General features: G+C 40.5%; 1 protein-coding gene across 3 annotated transcripts in view; it reads right to left on the bottom strand.

Moving 5' to 3' along the window:
* FBLN1 (fibulin 1) overlaps positions 1–20,857 on the bottom strand; it is an 82,736-nt gene that overhangs the window by 30,408 nt on the left and 31,471 nt on the right. For all 3 annotated transcript variants that reach the window (XM_074825623.1, XM_074825624.1, XM_074825625.1), the window contains exons 5-14: positions 18,494–18,553; positions 16,190–16,291; positions 15,090–15,227; positions 12,733–12,870; positions 10,267–10,410; positions 9,314–9,442; positions 8,683–8,808; positions 8,012–8,131; positions 7,048–7,179; positions 6,369–6,492 (exon numbers count right to left, since the gene is read on the bottom strand). In XM_074825623.1, the coding sequence (XP_074681724.1) occupies positions 6,369–6,492; positions 7,048–7,179; positions 8,012–8,131; positions 8,683–8,808; positions 9,314–9,442; positions 10,267–10,410; positions 12,733–12,870; positions 15,090–15,227; positions 16,190–16,291; positions 18,494–18,553 (1,213 nt within the window). The remainder of the gene's footprint in view (positions 1–6,368; positions 6,493–7,047; positions 7,180–8,011; positions 8,132–8,682; positions 8,809–9,313; positions 9,443–10,266; positions 10,411–12,732; positions 12,871–15,089; positions 15,228–16,189; positions 16,292–18,493; positions 18,554–20,857) is intronic.

Genomic DNA, 20,857 nt, shown 5'->3' with positions numbered 1-20,857 from the left:
ATTTGAGTGCCCATTTATTTTATTTTGACATATAGAACAGAGCACCTATCAGCAGTATCTGGTATCAACAGAGCTGTGGCTCATAAGCAAGCCCCACTTTGTTGCCAGTGCATGGTGACCTGAATTCCAGGAACTCCTCATTATACACAAAATAAGTATTTTCAAAAAGAGTAGCAAAAGCACCCTCAGTTCTTCAGTTGACGTGTTCTATGTTTTCTTTTAATACCACTTGCAAATGAAAGTACAAAGCAATTCTTTGAAGACTGAAATGCGTTCTTAATTTTATTCATGTGTGTAAAGAGCACGCACAAGTCTTCACAGGATGGCCGGCTAATTAGGTATGGATACTCTTGGAATATTTTCAGGTATAGTGAGTTCTGCATTTTTTTCTGAAATGTCATCGGTAACTCGGCTAAAGAGAATTACTTAATTTTGTTGAAATAATGAGGCTACTTGGTTTTGCTGAAACCAGGAAGCAAGTGAAGCCAGTTAATTTCTTAGTTGGAAATGTTTTCTTCATGTAAATCTTTTTGGAAGCGTGTACATGCTCATGAGCACTTACACGCTCATAAAGATGCCCTGATGTGTTCTTTTATAAAAGTAAAATACATTTTAAAATAATAGTCAGATTTTTTTAAGAGGACAAAAAACCAAAGCTCCCAGCTTTCTAAGATTTGAGAAAGGACATTCTGCTGATTCAGAAAGTTATTTGTGGAGACAGATGTGCCTGCAGCTAGGAGCTAGAATTATTCAAAATTCATCATCTTTTATCTTATTCTTTGGTGGTGCACACTACACACTGCACATTTCACTATAGGTCTAGTTAATGTGCACTAATTGTTCCATCAAATAACCACAAAGGAGAGATAGCAAATATTATTGCTTTCAAGGACCAGAGTTCATTCTGGGGTCATGCACCACAAAGGCAATAAGCACCGAGCATTTAAATCCCAGTGTACTCTCTAGGACTTATTTAAATGCTTCCCTTCAGTGAGCAGAAGAAAATCATACGGCAGGGGGAATCCAACACCCTACTGCAGGCGAGCGAGCAGCCCCAGCCCCCAGGTGCTGCTGCGGCTCCGTGGCACCTCAGGACGGAGGCCACAGAGCCACCGAACGCGGCCACCACGTCGTGTCGCTGTGGGAGAGAGCACGGGGGGGACCGTGCTGAGGAGGCAGCAAGATGCTACCAGAGAAACCCAACAGAGAGCTCAAGGAAAACATGCACAGCTTTGCAGTGAGGCAGTTTCGTAATACATCTTTGCAAGCCTCTGCAATTAGGCTGGTGGGCTAGAAAAATAAGCATATAATGCTGCTAAATGCTTATTCCTGAATTCGTTCCTGATTATTTTAGCTCACTTACTACTCTGCTCTCTTAGGTTTATTTATGTGGCTGAAATACTGCTTTAAAAGAATCACTCAGAGTTTGAATTTCATCTATCAAACACTGGTTACTCATAAAGGAAAATAAAACTACCAAAACTAGAGAGATTCCATTTTAGATAATGAATACAACATTTCCTAACAGAGAAATGAGGAGAAAATATTTTCTGCCTTCCCTCCTGTTAATTTCTGAGCCTGGTTTTCACGTGGTACAGAGGCAATTTCTCCCATTGTGCCCAAAGGAATTGAGTGGTATACAACAATTCCTCCTACACTGAAGGGAAAATAACTTTTTATCAGAATTTATGGCTTTGCAATTTACTTCCTACAGGGGAACCATGCTGAATGACTAACCAAGTATTATTACTAAACCGTACACTACACATCTCTGAAATTCAACCCTGTTGATTTCCAGAGCTGTAACAATCTTCCGGGCCTCCTAGAATATACCCCACTACAAAGGCACTTGCTCATGCTGTCATTGGGGTGGATTTGCTTTCAGCAGGTTGCACCACACCTTGAGGCCCAGAGGAGCCGTCAGCACACCACGGACCTCTACATTTATGTTAAGAGAGCAGCTGCGTAGGGAAGGTGGGTTTTGTCTTGAACAGACCAGAACTTAAAGGGAATGAAACCAACTGATGGTTGGTTTTCAGAGATATTTCTTAACCAGAGGAGAATCTGGAGTTCCACTTCAGGCTCAGGCAGAAATACAGTATCCAGTAGTCAGGATGGACAAATACTCTGCATGTTCCTCCCACCTGGAGCTGGAAAGCCTCAGGGAGTTTTCAAGCTACAGAAGAGACAGACCCATCTTCATTTTGCCCTCAGTGCTGAGCCTTTATTCCTATCCTCATCTCCTTCATCTGTCTTTCCCAACCTAGCTGCTTCTTGCTATCCCCTTTCCTTGCCTACTGCCCTTCCTGCTCACTCAAACATGAGATCAGGACTATCTACTCAGCCAGTGCCAATCCTCCTCTTCTTGCTCCATCCTCTCCTCCGTTCCTACCTGACAGCCCTAGTCCCAAAGCATACACCCCTTCCCTCAGCATCTTTGTGCAGCCATCCCAAATTATTCCTTGCTCTGATGCTCTTCATCCAAACCTAGCATCAATCACCCTTAAACATAAGCGCCCAGGTCCTGTGGTTGGTTTCCCCCTTGTCTCTAAATTCTTTTACCCAATTTTACCTTCTACCCCTCAAGTATCTCCCAGATTCATTCTCCTCACCTGGTCATACCTTCAGATCCTTCCCTCCCTACATTCAGACTCCTTATCCCTAAGTCTGCCTTTCCTTCTTACGAGTCAGCTTTTCTCTCACCCATGCCAGAAACAGCTTTCTTATCCATGGAGTCTGGGTGAAAGCACGGGAAAAACAGGCTCTGGGGTTGTCTGGGCTGGCAGCACCTGGCCCAGGACAAATAGAAGGTGACATTCCCCCAAGACTGGGCTTCCTTCCAGTGGCTGTATGTGGGAACAGTCTCTAGAGTCACTACCTGCACATTTCTGACTGCTTTAAAGAGCTACAAGAAGCTCAGGTTTGCTAAATCAGAAAAGAATTGTTTGTTGCTAAAAAAGAAAGACCCCTCTACTGGTAGGAAGAATTAAATTGCACTGAAGAAGACAGTCAAACACAAAGAAAGATTGCCACTGAGGCTATGAAATCCTTATCATTCATGGATTTGAAGCAAAAGTTAAACAACTCTCAGAAATATTCCAGGTAGACCTGACTCTGTTTTGGCATACACGGGCGGATTAAGATTACCCATTAAAGGTCCTAATTTCCTAAGGTTTATGAAAAAAGACTAAATGCAATTGTACAAAGTTCATAATTTCAGAAGGTTCAGAGGTTTCTGGTAAGGATGACAAAAAGCGCAAAAGTGATCTCCTAACAAACTTCAGGTTTCTGCTCCAAAACATGATATCAAACTGTTAAAAGAAAAAAAAAAAAATCACCAAAATATCTTGAACACACAAAACAATCTGTTCCTCCCTATCATTGTTCTTGGAAATGAGTGAACTGCTTTGTCTGAAATTTGCCAAAACTTGAGCCTCAGTCAGACACCTGGCATGTAACATTTCAGCCGTTGGTTATGTTTTGGCAAAATTCTAAGCAGTTAAAAACAGGTCCTACTAATGAGAAGCGACCGACAACCTTAATAACACACAGACATGTCTAGAATATAAAACTATTTCCCAATCTGGCTCAGTGCAGTACACATTTCTGACACACCTCCGTAACAGCTTCTTTATCTTTTCTACTATTTTTCTTGGCTTAAATATTACAAATGTTAGACTTCAGTGTCACATAAAGAGAATTTAATTGTTATGCAATTTGAAACAAAAAGTGTTTGGCAAGGCAGTACAGCAACTTAAGTCCTATTGTGAGTAGCAGTAGATCTTAATTATCCTTGGAAAAATACCAAGCCTATAGGCTGATCAAGAAAAAAAAAAAAAAAAAAAGCAGAATTTAAGCAAAAGAGATAAGACCTTCAATGAAATGGTTACCATTAAGGATGAGACCATGCCAGGCACTTTGCTAGTCTTGGGGGAAGGTTACACAGGCTGTTTCCTCCTGAAGCTCAGGGTATCTATACAGCATCCAGAGCTTTCAGCACGTAGCATGGGATGATCCTGCGATTACTTCACTTGATGACAATCACCACTGCAACAGCCACCATGCAAAAATCTCTGCTTTAGAGATCAGGTAAGGAAGCTTCTGAAGGCTGTTGCCTATACGTAAGGATTTTAAGGAAAAATAAGAACAAACAAACTTGGATTTGCATGACGGAAGCCTATTAAATTACAGCTGTTCCAAAGAAAATACTGGAGAACAGGGTAAAAAATCCCATGAGGTGCCAACTTGATGGTAATGGAAAACGTGTTGTCTTTCTTATGACGTGCCAAGTTGGTGAAACTGGAATGTGTTTTGAATAAAAAGGAGAGGAAAATGGTATCTGTAATAGATGCGCTGTTATGAGAAGCCAACTATTTTGATTTTAGAGTCCTGGCACAAGGTTGAGTGAAAAAGTCATTTAATGTCATTATCATGCAAAAGCTAATGAAGATATGCAGGCTATCAGGTACGTTGGGTTATATATGCCAAAAAAAATGATTCAAGAGTACATAAATCAGATGTAAAAAGGGCATTAAATAGCTGTCTTACGAAACTGTTCCCCAGTGGGCACAAGTCAACTCAACACACAAACCCTGATTCTGGCATGTTGGTATAATACTCGTATGCTGGCTAAGTACGAGAGTTCCTACCTCCCCACTGAACTAACTTGGACTTTTTGCAATAAAGACAATGAACTCATAATCTCTTTGGTTTATGCAAACACATTTTTGACAATAAATTTAGTAACTGTGTCTGTAGCTGTTGAGAGGGGAAAAACCTAATAAATCCAACAAGATAATAACTCAAGGAATTAAAATAATTAGAACTTCACTGAGCAGCTACAGGATTTGTGTCTGACTCATAGCCTAATTATAGCCCTAGCACATCAGAAGAATCTCTCCCTATGAGTCTGAGTTAGGCAGAGTAAGCCATTACAGGGCCCCAACAACCCAGACACAGCAAAACAATTCAGACATTCTACTACTTCCCCAAAAGATCCCCTCCATCTCAAACAGCCATTAATTTCAACACATGCATAAAAATATAGGTAAGAAAGAAGATGAAGTAGACTGTGTGTGTGCGATGTGTATTTATAAACTGAACTTTGCAACTCAGGTATGTCCAGAAGAGTGGAAATCTGCTGATTCTGCTTAGTGGCTCATTGCAAATGACTTTTTTTGAATTAGTATACATATGAACCCACAATATTGAAAATAAAGAGAACATCTGCATCACGAGGCACTGCTTGTTTATTGATGTGACAAATATAACTAAAAATTTAATTACTATTGACACTTCTCAGAACACAAGCATATTTTATAAATACCTGGGTTTATATGACGAACTCCCTCTACAGCATTCTGATCAAATATAACTGCTGTGCCACCTGTACGGCATTTCACAGATGAAGGTTTAAATGGAAGCTAACTAATCTGCCCAAAGTCCCTCTGATGATCAGCATTACCTTCATTCTACAGAGGCAGCACAGAGTACTCAGTTTAATCTAAAAGATGGTGGCCATATGAACAGTGACTGTGAAAAGCAATAGCAGGCTGATGAGAAATGTGATTTCTCAGCTTTCCTCCCTAGCTGATGGAGCAGACACTTACCTGGGTACGGGGCACCTGGGGGGGGACCGTGGAGCAGCCTTTGGAAGAATCACTGGAGCACAGGGTGGCCATAAAGCCACGGGGCGGAAGGAAAAGCAGCCATAAACTCTGGCTACGCGGCTGAAATTTCGCCCCAACTTCTCCACTTTGCTTAGCACCATTTGATGGGTATAAATGAGCTGCCAGCTGCCCCTCCTCCCAAAGCTGTCTCGTATTTCCAACACCAGAATGCACAGACTTTCTCTGAGCTAGGTTGAGACACAAATATGAGCAGCAGCTAACATACCACCCTTGCTAGGATTCACAGCTTTTTTAACAGGGGTGAAATGGTACTAAAAAATCAGACATTCTCGCAGTGCTTTGCAACAGAACTGGTAAGAATTCAGAGTGGGAGCTAAAAAGAACTCTTTCACTGAAGTGAAAGTAAGGAAAGACTATGTGTGAAAGGAAATAAAAGACAGAATTTGGAAGCCAAATGTAACCCTCCTAACAGGGTGCCTGCGAGGTAGCCAGAGAGAACATCTGCTTATGGCTCTAGAGAACATTATGACACAAACCACTGACACAGGGCATTTTTTAAGGGAGTAACTTTTTCTCAGACTCAGGAGCATGAGAAAGGGACCAGACCTGTGTGTGCAAACCACAGGGTAGGCCTACCAACAAAATACATATTTGCCCGAATCCGTTATGTATTTAAGTCGGCACTAAGGAGATCACGTCTCCAAAAAACTGTTCAACCTTGAAAAATAAAGCACTTACGTATCTCCTGACTTGCGGTAATTTTCTGGACATTCCAAAGACAGACAGCGAAAGCCTCCCTGGATGTTAAAGCAGGTCTCATTGAAAGAGCAGTTGTGGCTTTCTGCAACACACTCATCAATATCTGCCAAATGGAAAAAGGTGAGTGGATTAAACACGTGCCTTTCCTCTACTTGCAGGTGCCAGATGATGAACGTATCACATATTAGGTACTACAGAACATGGCGTGCAATTAAATGTTATTACAGGATTGGAAGGGGAGAGCAGGGGAACAAAAAAGAAGAAAACTAACCCAAACAACAGGCAAGGACAGGAAAAGGAAGAACAGCAGTGCCACTAAGTGGACAAGACCTAAATATTTGCTGAAATATTTACAGCATGGTATTTACTTTTAATGGCTAAACTAACTCATAGCATTTCACAGTGGGAATCTTCATCTTCAGAATTTTTTATAATTCTTTAATAAAGTTATAAAAGTATACTCTACTGCATTCTACAGTTTATAAGAGAAATTTCCTGTATATTTATTATAAAATACTGGTTTCTTCAGATTTCAAGCTGATGTTTACTGCTTTACCTACAATGTTGTAGGAAAGGCATTTTTTTAAACACAAAAACTTGCTAGAACTTTTCCAAAGTCCACAATCCAGTTAGGTCTCCCTGCAGTTCTTGAACTCACCTTGGCAGTTGCGTGCATTGGGTGCCAACCTGTAACCAGTGGAGGGACAAGTACATTGAAAGCTCCCGGGAATATTAATACATCGAAAGGAACAGATATGTCCTCCAGTAGGTAAAGCACATTCATCAATATCTGCAAGAAGAAAACACCACTAACTTACTATGTGTTCAGGACATTCAACCAAGTACAGTGTTCCCACTGTGAGCTCCAAACACAATTTCATGATTCTCATTGCTGGGCAAGGAAAAAGATCATCAGATAGGTGTGGGTCTAGTCAATAAAGGCTGTCAGGAATAAATGGAGGTGTGAAGAAAATTAAAAGCAATATAAGGGCCCAAGAGATAAAGCAAATGGATAAGAGCAAGCACTTTACAGTGTCATGTATCATCGTACTTTACAAAAGGGAGGGAGAGGATTAGTTTTATCCTTGTTCTTACAAAAAGGAAATCGAGATGAGGTGTCCTACTGTCTAGTAAATCCTGAAGACTTGAGTCCAAATTCAGGATCTTGTCACACCCGCATCCTCTTTGTATTTGAGGAGAACCTACTTACACATTACTTCAGATCCAGCCACAAAAAGAGGATATATAAAATACTACCTAGTAATATTATATATTACATATACAACATATAAATGTGTTTGTATCTTCACTTGCTGAAGACTATAAATTTTGTCAGTTCCTCAGGTAAAAAAACCCAAACGTTTCTGGCAAGTTACAGAAGGAGGCCAAGCTACAACTCAGTGTAAACAGCAAAACTGACACCACACAAGCAAAGATATTTCTAGACTAGCACATGGGTGGGAGACCTTCATTAAATACAGTTTCATAGTTTCACAGGAAAATACCAAAGACAATCAAATGTTAAAATGCAACAATTACAGGTACATGGGATTGTTCATGTACATTATGGTGAGAATAAGAGATGCTTGCTCGTCCTCTGTCTGCAAAATGAAAAAGCTTACCTTCACATGAAATGCCATCTATGTCACTAAGCTGAAAGCCACGGCGGCAGTAGCACTGATAGGAGCCATACACATTGGCACACTCTTGACTACAGGGGCTGCTCTCACACTCATTTAAATCTGAAATGCAAAATTATATACCTGAAGCCCAAACTTCTTGCTCTATTCATCATTCCTATTACAGGACTAAGACAAAAGTTCGGAAGACAATTTTTTTAATTAAAAAAGGATGGTACGCATGTCACTGAGTAAGCTGGAAATAGTGGGCTTTGGGGGTATTACTCTCAACAGGGTCTGGCAGGATAGGTGTGTGACTTGGAGGGAGTCTTTAGGACCACACTTGCATTTTTATGTCTGGATATCAGCAAGGCTGGTTTGGAAGGTCTTCAACCTGATCTAATTGAATCAGCCTTCAAAATGCAGTAAATGCAGACCCATACACCTCTGCACGATCCAGCCTCAGGGCAATATATTTGAACTGTGGGCTACAGTGGCCTTGATTAATCATAACAGCATTCATGCAGTCAAAGAGACCGTTGCTGGGTTGATTTCTCATGCCATTCCAGTGCAGTCTTACAAGCTAAAATCAAATGGAAATAAAAAAAAAACAAAACAAACAAACCAATGAGCTGTATCTCACACTATATAGCCAAAGTATATGACAGCTGTACCTTCACATGACCTGCCATCAGTTGAAAGTTTGAATCCCATAGTACAAGTGCAGTAATAGGAACCAGGAGTATTCTCACACTTGTGAGCACAAAGGCGGCCCGGGTAGCGTCTGCATTCATTGATATCTGCAATGATAAACAGAGAGAGAGGTCTATGTCTTGGCTGGCTTCACTGCAGTAGTAGTCTGGACGAGAACGTGGTCATAAAAGTTTGATTTTTATTTTCCAGATCTGAATTTCACACTAGAGAGGGAAGGACTTGCTCAAAATGCTCTTTTAGAAGCAGCTCAGTGCATAATTGAATTAGATCTATAAAGAAGAAAGTTGCTTTGATCTTCCAAAGGAATGTTTTGCTGTAGGTGCATATAAAAATATCACAGAAAACAATTACACACACTTTCATAATCTTACCTTTTAACAGGGTAACAGATAACATGTTGACACTACTAATACAGCTTCCTTTGAAGTATCAGCAGCTCTTTAATACGGCATTAGATTTATACAAATAATATAGCAGTCAATTTTACATTCAGATGAAAGAGGTTATGCAGAGAGCAATAACATTCTTTACACGGGATCATTTTTTAAAATGCCATGGCTGCATGTATCTGAGTCAATAGGTGCAACTTACCAATACAAGTTCTACTGATGACATCAAAAGAATACCCAGATTTGCACTCACAACGGTAATTGCCTGGGGCATTTATACAAACATGTCCTTCTCCACAAGGCTGATTAGAGGATGAGCACTCATCCACATCTAAAAAAAGGAGAGAAATGATTGAAAGCACACTTCTGAGCACGCAACTTGAGAGAAGAGCAACATGTTAACATATTTCAGTGTCCCCTCGGAGTTATAAAGTGTTTTGAAACAGAAAGCAAGATTTTGATCTAGCTCTCAGCTTCTACAAGAGAATAGTCACAAATCTAAACTATTCTTACTGAAGCAGGTTATCTCTCAGGTGTCCTGTTATTATTGATGGACTTGGGAAGGAAAAGAAATCAGGAAATCAGACAATCTTTGGAGGAAATCGGGTGTAAAATTGTTTTATTATGCACATTCAGTATTCATGGCTCAGACCTTCAGCTAGTGTAAGATGCCAGAGGCCCACAGTCAGTAGAGCTTTGTTAAGCCATTTACAAAAATGGAAAACACAGGCAAAAATACCTCTCTTTGCAGAAGCCGTGTTAGTTAAAAGCCAGCCAAAGGCATATATGCCTTTCAACATTACTTGAGTGGCTTCTGTGGGACATTAAGTGGGCCTCGTGTTATACCTCTCTGTTGAGGAGATTTGAGACCACACAGCATCGCTCCAATACGCTAATATAGCCACAGACAATGCCATTTTGGGGCGGTGATTTTCATTTCTCCTCAGAATATAGGGTTTCATGAGTTATATGAAGGACAAGCAGTGGATCCTTGTCATTTTTCACTTGTTGGGACTGCCATGAGGGAAAGAACAGGATCAAGAATTGACTGTAGGAATGAGAAAAACTTGGGCAAAGTGCAAGAAACTGGTCAACATAAACGATAGCTGTGACTTATTTTCTTCAAACTCTTTTTTCTTCCAAACTGCTACTTACCTACACATCTTGTTCCGTCTTCATTGAGATGATAACCTCGGCCACAGCTGGGGGAGATACGCTGGCAGGTATATGAGCCATCAGTGTTAATACATATCTGCCCAGCTGGGCATGGCATGTTGGTGCTCAGGCATTCGTTGATATCTACAAAAGAACAAGTCACTGTAACTATTTGCTGTCTGAAGATGTTTAAGGTAAGAGGCTTTCCTTATGTAATACTTCAGAGGTTTACATCCTGATGAAATCCTTCACAGTTTGAAAAGTTCTGCCCATGGGAGAATACAACTATTCGTGCCATTTAGCTTCACCAATATAACGCTTCCAGGGTGAAGATCAGGATGGTTATGAGAGGCCCAAATCCCACTGATACGCAGTGGCAACTGGGTATAGAACTTGTATTTGTTTAAAAGCCTTTGAAAGTCTCCCCTAAACATACAAAGGGATGATCAACAATTCAGTTCACCAGCTCAACCAGTTTTGCTGCAGCCTGGGGGTTGTGGCTCACAGTGAATGAGCTATTTGGTAGTACGTGCTCACATAGGTAGTAACTGACACCATTTTTCCAGAGGGATAAACTACTGCTCACAGGTATTCACCATGAATACTTTACCTTGTCTTAGGGTAAGCTGTCCATATAATCATAAGAATGTGAATAGCTTATTTCTGTATTCACAAGACTATGCAGCCCTCTACCATCCATCAAACATATGTCTCGTTTTTTACAAACCGGACAACATATCACTTTGTGACAAAGATAACCTTTGCCTGGCAAGAACCCACTATGAAGTAAATTCTCAGAAAATGTAACGAGATGAGACTAAGCCGTATTAGAGCATGATCTGGTGCAGTGTATCTAGCCAAGAAGGCGAGGTTAGCATGTACTATTAGTCTGGGGAAGAGGAGTTTCAGAGTCGGGAATCTGTGGCTACAGGAGGTACTGAGGCAGCCTTTGCTACCTGGAAATGTTGATGTGACTTAGACGCCAGCCTGTAGGAGCGTCACCACTTCTGGGAGTAGGGGCTTGCATCCCATAACCTTCAGAAAAGTCCAGCTTCGTGTGAGTACTTCTCTGCCTCAAATTTTCCCAACTGCTTCACTGGGATATTACCATGACTTTACACAGTGGTGCTGTTAACTATTGAAGACCTACTCTTTCCAGTTGCTATGGTATGGTATTAAGCACAGCAACCAGCTTGCAAAATGTTTGCTATCTGAAGATGGAGAAGGGGACGTAGTATAATGTGAAACATTTCAGCCAGGCCTATCCCAGCTCGCTAGAGTGTAAAATTTTCAATTTACTGGAAAGACAGGAAAGTTTTCATACTTTTTCCCCTCAGCACCACATAGGGCAGCATTTCATTCAGTGTGTAAAATCAGCCTGTGAAATTGCTTCGGTAAATATTTTGAGCAAATGCATTTTAGGGACATAACTATTGCTGCTGCAAATTGATATGGCTTTATTAATATCAGTGAAGGCAAGGTAACTCCTAACTGCCGTGGCCCTGGTGCTAGCTATGGCAGATAGACATCTTCAAAAGGCTTGTTGTGCACAAGCACTGGCCCCCTTCATTTTAAAGGCTGCAATTTTGTTTTCAGTCTCGGCGTTTCCCGTGTCAGATTTCGGCACTACAGGGTATGATGTGGTCAGGAGAACGAGGGGTTGACAATGAGCTCGACTTGGCAGCTGCTGCTGCTCAGCCAGTTCCACGAGTCTGAGACACGCTACGCCGATGGGGGAATTCAAAGTTAAGTTGAGACTTGAAAATACTACAGAAGGGAATAGCTGATAGATTTGTAGGTCATGTTAGACAATTCCATTTAGAGTCTGCTGAAAACCAGTAATTCTAACATATTTATATAAAGGTTATAATTCTGTTTTGTAGGACTCTTGGAAACAAGACAGATGTAATCAGTCTTTAAAATAAAACTCCTCTCCACAGTGTGTTATAACTGGCCCATCATTCTCATACACAGTAAGATTCTTGATAGGCTATAACTAACGGGGGACAGGTCTGGAAAGACCTGCATACCTGTCAAACCATGCATACTAATGGCAACAAAGCGTGTTACAGAGGATGTCATAAATTACAGCTTTTTACACTAAGCTTTAGCTAAAACCTTTTGGATAGAGGGAGGTAAAACGTATCATGAATTTTTTACAAATTTTGTTTCAGATAAAATACCCAAAGACTTAAGGAAAACGTTCAAATGCAGCTAAGTGCCTTAGGTAACCAAATCTCATTAAAAATAGAGATCTAGTATTTAAGTCTTTTATTTAAATGGTTGTTGGCTGTAAATCTTACCTGTGGGACCAAGCCCGCCTTTAAAGGAGCAGAAAAAACATACAGCAGAGCAATGCATAGATGCATGAAGAATCACTTGAGAAGCTCAGAACTCACCCAGTGAAACCAGAACTTATCTCACAGCCAAGACTTAAGTATTCACTGAGATAAGAATATGTCTTACCAATACAGTTGCCTAGCGCATCTTGTATAAACCCATTCATGCACTGTAGCTTGGGTCGGCAACGGAAAGATCCTGGAGTATTCTGACAGATAAAATCGGGGGGGCAGTTATGAGTACCAGTCTCACATTCGTCAATATCTGGTACATCACAAAAAAAAATTGTTAGCAGGAGTTGGACAGAAGCTTTTTCATCACATTGAAAACATACGACATGAGTTACAAATGTCACACAGATTAATCCCCAGCGTGCCTTCATGTGACTCAATGCAGTGAGCCAGGATCAATCTGACCTACTGTCTCAAACAGAATCTCAGTAAAAACAAGTAAAATAGGTTAAGGTTTTTATTATTTGGTTATTAACATTATGGGATGTGTGTGTTATGCTTTACAAATTCAGTTCTCACAACTAAATAATTCAGAATTATTATAGAGCACCCGAAGCACCACGTTCAGCAGTGGTCTGCCTTGATTCAGCAGTGTGCTTGTACATGGGCTCAGCTCTGAAGTCAGTAAGACGTAGTTATAAGTCCAAGTGCAATTTTAATTTTAACCTTACATCCAGAGCAGACATTGTCTATTTCTTTCATAAATCAATTAATTGGCCTTGATTCTCATCCATATTAAGGCTTGCAATATCCTTCATTATTGTGCATTAAAATGCACATATAAATATGATTTCTGCTCACTTTAATATTCCATTCCAGTTCAGAATAGACAATAAATATTTGTGAATAAATTACGGTTCAGATAAAGCAGACAAGGGCTAAATTCATGAATTTAATTCATGAGTGTAACGCTGTCCACATAAAAGCAACTAAAATTTAATGTTTGCCACCTTGCAATGGGATGAAATCTCCTAAAGCTAGTAAAATACAGAAACTTTCTAGCAATGGGATGTCTCAGCTTTTCCATTTATGCAGTTGACACAACAGTAGATGCAATTGCTTATGCCTAGAACTTTGTGAGACTTTAATGATTGTGGAGTCTCTGATAAGTTTAGGATGGGTTAATACTGAATTGGGTACAGCAGGGTTCTACATGTTGCACACCTCAGTCATTTTACTTGGCATTTAAAAATCATATATGAAGATTAATCATTTTGTATCTTCATTGCTATTAACATAACATTGGTAATTAACATTATTAACATATCTTATCCAGATAAGACATTTCTAATGTTAATGGCATGCATAATTTACTGTCTGTACTCCTTTCTTTCCACCGGAGAAAGATTGTTAATACTTGCTGGGAAGCTATTTGTTGGCCTAAATCTCATGTAATTCAAATCAGCAGAAATTTTACTTCAAAGGGATCAAAGTTAGACCATGATACTTTGAAAAGCACTGTCTGTATGTTCTGCAGGTTTTGCACTGGAGTTTGTTCATCAGCTTTTTTATTCAATCTATTATTCATCACTGATCACTTCCTACAATAAAACCTTACCCAGAATTTTGGTTGAGTTAATTTGCTCAGTGGAATGAAATTGGTCTGTTTATAAACAATTCTAAGCTCTGGGGGAACAGACTTTCTCATAGTGGAAACCAGTTCCACATCAAATGGAGTTTGCTGCTAATCTACACCTCTGCGAAGGCAGCATGTCAGGTGAAGTTATGGATGCACATAACAATGTACTCTGAGCTAGATGCAACTTGAAATCAGGCACTTCTTTAGTAAAAAAACAGACTATTACCCTTGTCTTCAAGCACAGCCAGTCAAGAACAGTGCTTTTAACTCTTTTTCATTTTAGAATCCTTCAGAACGTTGTGATTAAGAAATGAATCCCATTGTAACAAATTTAAACCTCCTGAGGATAAAGGCTTATTTTTTTTAAAAGATGCATTTACCTTAGAATTTTCAAATTGAGTCACCTGGCCACTCCACCTGCCACACTTCATTTCACACGTCAAAGTGTGCAACCTTGATTCTTTCAGGTGAAATTAAACCATTAGAGACGCCTCAGGAGCAGGACTTAGGCACTCCACTCACTAATGAGCAACCAATTCATAGGACCAGACTAGAACTAGCCAGAAGGAACCACCAGAAAAATGTGTATAGCATGAGTGCTGGGCCTTCAAAATAAACTCTTTCAGTCCCCGTACCAGCTCCTATTGTCAGTGTTAAATAAATGTAGTTATCTCTCCTGGAAGTCTTTGTAGTATTCCACAGACAGTCTGATCTGGTATCTGCAAGGTGACAGGTAGAAAACTACTGTCCCAGAAGAACTAGGACTGTCTGCGTGTCCCTGTGTAACTACAGCTTACATGTGTATTTACCAAAAGTAAAAAAGCATGACATGATGATGTACTTATTTTTTTATTTAAGTCTAGAAGATTTCAGTTTCTCTGCACAGGACGTACCTTTGCAACGACTGTCATCCGTTAGTTCATAACCAGTTCCACAGCTCGTGTCCCGCTGACAGCGAAAGGATCCTAATGTATTGACACAGGTTTGTCCAATCCCACAGCTGTGCGTCCCAGTGATACACTCATTAATATCTAGAATATGCAAAATTATTTAAAGAAAGAGAGAGTAAATATGAAACATGAAACTTGCAGAAATCCTTCCTTTGTTCTGCCTCCCACCAACATATGGGACTCAAGACACAAGTTGCAACTTCCTACTTGATAGACATTTCTTTTGTGAATTTTTTTCATCTTCTCTTTGAATGCGTAAGAAAATTTGGCATCCACGTGTATCAAATGTAAAAGTTCTTCCTTTTTATGTTTCACGCTAGGCTAGCATTAATCTGACCAATCATCAATACCTATTTTATATTATGAAGGTTGGATCTGAGCTACTTACCTAAACTCCCTTTTCAGTTAATGACAGAAAAGGGCACTCCTGTTGGGTAACGCTGTTCATCCTAGAATAGCTACACAGAACAGGCAAGATGAACTGTGCCCTGGAAGTGCTTGTTTCTCTCGGGTAGCAACAAAAGGAGCCTCGGCTGACTAGCGCAGAAGCAGACGTCTACACTGCACGTCTGAAGTCAAGTGCGATGAACTCGACCTGAACCCATTTCATCTGATCTCCCTTTAGTTCTTCTTATGGGAGAAACTTAACAATTATTCCCCCTTGACTATTCCCATGCCACTCACGAGATCCAAAACTTTCACCCTTTCTGTCAGTCGTGTCCTTAACAAGATGAAGAATCCTACTCTACTCCACCTGCCTTATCAATTACTACCTACTATTATAAAAGAGAACAATAAAGTCAAGATCTTCTGCCTCTTCTCCGCTCTAAATCCTCCATCTCTTCTACTGATTCTTTCCTAACTCCATTTTCCTACAACTCTAATTCCAACACTCTGTTTAAATCAACTTTTTACGATCTCATGTCCTTCCCCAGCTGGCATAAGCATATTCTGATCTCTTCTGTCTGGATCTTTTTTTATCTATTCTTGCTCTTTTAAAACAAGGACGTTGATAATCGAGCCAATGGTTTTATTTCTTTTACCTTCACAGTTGACACCATCTGGCTGAAGCTGATACCCAACAAAGCAGGAGCAGACGTAACTGGATCCTGTGTCTCTGCACTGCTGAGAGCAGGGACCACCACCTAGATGGATATTTTAAGAAGTCTTATATAATAGTGTCTTCACAGGAACTGAAACAAACCATTAATTTCCAGGATGCTTGCTGATTTATTTAGAAAAGCAGATAACTAAACACACACATACACAAAAGAAGGAAAGGGCTAAATACTGAAAGAAGTGTTTGTAATCCCTGGATTCTTTTAGCTCTAAAAATGAATACAAGAAGGAAGTAAATTAAGGAGTCGCTCACAGCCCATTATTGTTAGAAGGGAAAATGCGGATGAACTCAGACACCTCCTCAGGTTTTGGCTGGGAAGTTAAAACTTTGTCTGGTGATTACTCTAAAACAAGGAAGACAAGATGCATCACCATAAGTTAGTGAAACATTTTCACTATCAGCTGCATTTGGCTTTATTTTTAGCCCATCACTATTAGGACCACACTCCTGAATTAGCTATAGCATGTGCTCTTTTCCTACTCAGCAGGCAGGAAACACGAAAGGGACAAGAGGGTACTGTGGCTGACAAAGGCTCCAGAGAACCTGAAGGAACCAAGACTTACTACTGCAGTACTAACGACCTAGTGAGGTGTGTGCAGGAGTCACAAAGGATATGAAAGAGAGCTGGGGTTATTTGGGCAGACAGAAAGAGAGAATACTATAGGAAATTCACACAAGATTTGGCTCATCATTAAGAAAACTCACTTTTTCTGATCTTGTCAAAAAATAAATATTAAAAAAATTAATATTCTCACAATAGAGAAAAGATTATATATTTCCAACTATTCGCTGTAAGAATGTTGATATTCTTAGTACAAATAGAACCTGTCTTCTTCCATTTTTCAGAATGGCTGAACGGGTGTTAAACAAAAGGTCTGAGATAAGCACAATCAATGTGGGCAAATGCAGATGTAATAGTTTAAACTTTTGAGTGAATTAAAGTAATTTTTTTTAAGTGCCACAATTTCTAATGAGGACAGGGCCATTAATACACCACAGAAAATTAGGTCTGTACTCAGTACTGGCAAAGGCAATGACATTAGAAGGAACCATGTCTTGTGGTTGAGATGGACAGCTACCGCTTTCTGAACCTCTGCTAATACTGTGAGCTCCTGTCAGCCACAATAAAAACTGTTGTGGAGGTGTTGGAAGAACAGAATTAATTTCCTCATATACCATGAAGGTGCTCCAAAACCAACTGCTGAAAGTTCCACTGCCTAGGAAATCTAAGTTTCCATTGGTGAAGTTTGGAAAATCAGAAGTAATTCTGGCGTGCCAAGTTTATCAGAAAATATACTGTAGACAGAAACTAATTTGTAATTAGTCATACCAATCCATCTCTTGCAGGCAGCTGATTAACTGACAAATGCACAACTGATTACATAAAGAAATAATGCTAGGAAAATATATAACACATTTTTCTATGTCATCTCTTGTAATTAGCAGCTGGAGAAAAGGAGGAGAGGCAGTGTTGGCTTTGACTAGCTAATGACCTAGCAGACATTTCCATCCTCTCTGGAGTGTAATAGCTATACAACATGTAGCACAGTAAATCATCTCTCAACTGGAATATAAGTCTATTAAATTGATTTTATCCTAAATACATTACTTAGTTCTGAAATGCTTGCAGAAAATAATAAATCACTGCTGGTTTAAGTTTATAGACATGTAAATCACATGTGACAAGCAATAAATCAGAATACTTAGCAGAACAATATCCCAATAACACATTCTTCCCAGGAGGCAGAACGGCCTGACTAATGAGGACAATAGCCGCTTTTCTTCCTTTTTTTCAGGTGATGCATCTCAAAAGGAAACAAGTTTCATTTCATATTCAATCGCTGTGATCACCCCAAGAGGAGGATAAAAGAATGCACATTTAACATACGATCCCCACGTTCTGAAGAATCCAGAGTACTCCATGGGCTCCATGGGTAACACCTCTGAGGTATTATCCACTACAAGTTAAATAAAAGTTATATGTATAGTCTAAGCTCCGGTTGGGTAAGATGAACACCACTAAGGGAGACAATGTACTTGTACTTAAGAACTATTGAGGCACCACATAATGGCCTACCATTTCTTAGAAAGGATTTTCATTCTGTTGTTTCTACCCATAACTAGCCTAGGCAAAAGGTTTTGGTTAATCTCTAGATCTAAGTTTGCTTCACTTTTATTGGAGGTGATCACAAAAGAGCTGGCTAACAGGACTAGTCACCTGACTTACCTCTGCAGCCATCATGCAGATAAGGATCTTCTTGGTCTAGTTCCTCCTTTGAAATTTCAACTAAAAAGAGGAGAGACAGGCGTTACAGGAGAAAGCACTTTTCTTCTCACAGTAAAAAGCTGCTTGCTTGGGACGGGGCTCAGACCAGGCCTTTGGATAAACCAGGACAAAATTAAAGAGTATTATTTACATATTTTACAGCTATTTCATACTTAAATTTGACATTCAAATGCACATGGCCATGGGGCATTTTCCATCTGACTGATTCAATATGAAAGTCACGCTATGATCACAGATTACGTATGGGCTGAGATTTTCAAATGCAGGTTCTTAACATTAGGCTTTTAACCAGAACTTAACCTCATTTTCATAAGACATGTTGTTGAGGCATGCTTGACTTCCACTGACTTTATAGTAGCTTGGGGTACTCACAGTTTTAATGAAAATCAGATTAACCTCAGTTATTTATTTAGACTTCGTTCCAAAAAGAACTCCACACCCAAGTTTTGGGCACCTACTTATGGCATTCTTTCAAATGTACTTCATATACCTTAACTCAAAGAGTTTTGATCAGCGGTACTTCTACTACGTGCATGTGTCCCGAGAGTTCTTCCTCTCCACCTGGAGGACGTGGAAGGGCTGAATACATCCACTGCCTGAACCCATTGTTTGCCCAAAGGACTAGCTAATGGACTTCCACCAATCCTGCCACTTTGAACGCAGGGGAGATGGTAGGTTAGTAGTGAGATGTGTAAAAACAGAATCTCAAAATTCTCTGGTTATGGAATAGGAAACTTCATCTCATTTCAGTGATTGTTTGTAAGCCTCTTCAACCAGCAGTCGCTTACAAGCGAACAATACATCACGGATGTGAAAGCAAGTGTTTGTGCAGTGGCACACGGCTGGGTTGGTACATTCACAGATTCACAGAATCATCTCGGTTGGAAAAGACCTTGAAGACCATCCAGTCCAACCGTGAACCTCACACTGACCGTTCTCCACTCCACCAGATCCCTCAGCGCTGGCTCAACCCGACTCTTCAACCCCTCCAGGGATGGGGACTCCCCCCCTGCCCTGGGCAGCCCATTCCAACGCCCAACAACCCCTTCTGCAAAGAAATCCTTCCTAAGAGCCAGTCTGACCCTGCCCTGGCGCAGCTTGAGGCCATTCCCTCTTGTCCTGGCGCTTGTTCCTTGGCTCAAGAGACTCATCCCCCCTCTCTGCACCCTCCTTTCAGGGAGTTGTAGAGGGCCATGAGATCTCCCCTCAGCCTCCTCTTCTCCAGACTAAACCCCCCCGGTTCCCTCAGCCGCTCCCCATCAGACCTGTGCTCCAGACCCTGCACCAGCTCCGTTGCCCTTCTCTGGACACGCTCGAGTCATTCAATGGCCTTTTTAGAGTGAGGGGCCCAAAAATTGAACCCAGTCATCGAGGGGCGGCCTCAAGCCACAGGGGTCACACAGAAGCTAATGAAATCAGTTTGCCCAAGTCTAGTCTGATTTTGTAGAGGTCTCTGGGGACAGAGTACCAGAGGTTACTCTTTATGTGACTAAGAAACGTTACACAGGGAGTCAGTTTGCAGCAGTATGCCTTGCATGCCTTGCTGTCACAGAATCACCTAGGTTGGAAAAGATCTTGAAGATCATCTAGTCAACCATTAACCTAACACAAACAAAAGGTGCTAGTCCAAGAAGCTGCCTCACGAAATGGAGACTGATCTCCCCTTCACGACTAACAAAGGTGTCTGTTCACGTTGCTTGCTCTGCCTTTCTACAGGCAATTTTTACTGTCGATAGGGATATATGACATATGTTCAACCACCTGCTTGCTTCTTAGTTTAATGATGAGAACATTGTCATGCCCTGCTTGTTGACACAGACCCATCTTTGCAATGCATAATGGTTACTATGTGTGCCACACTAACCATACTATCCATACGCATAAAGGTTATTATATGTGCCACTCGCCCACAAGGGTAAGTGGGGAAATACTGTATACTGTGCTCACGATTCTGGATTTTCAGATGTTGATATATTTCTCATGTCATGCAGGCATACTGAGTTTGCAAATTTTTTGTTATTAGCAGAGTGGTCTAAGTACAAGGTGTCTTCCAGTGCAGTCACTTCAGCCAGTGCTAATGGACAAGGGGAATTCTCCTGTCAAGGAGAATTCTTCAAACAAAGAAACAGGCAGGGCATTTCTAAATGTTTCTCAATAAGGGTGTACACTGACATAAGCCAAGTTTGAAAGACCTGAAACAAGTCTGGTAACACATTGGCTCAAGCAGACCAATGCAAGCTTTTGTGGTGGGGGTTGGGTTTAAGTGATTGATTAGGACAATGTCTCCCAAAATCTGTCACTGGT

The sequence above is a fragment of the Strix aluco genome, chromosome 5 (genome assembly GCF_031877795.1).
Source record: "Strix aluco isolate bStrAlu1 chromosome 5, bStrAlu1.hap1, whole genome shotgun sequence".
Taxonomy (NCBI): Eukaryota; Metazoa; Chordata; class Aves; order Strigiformes; family Strigidae; genus Strix; species Strix aluco.
This window is presented reverse-complemented; position numbering and strand designations above follow the sequence as displayed.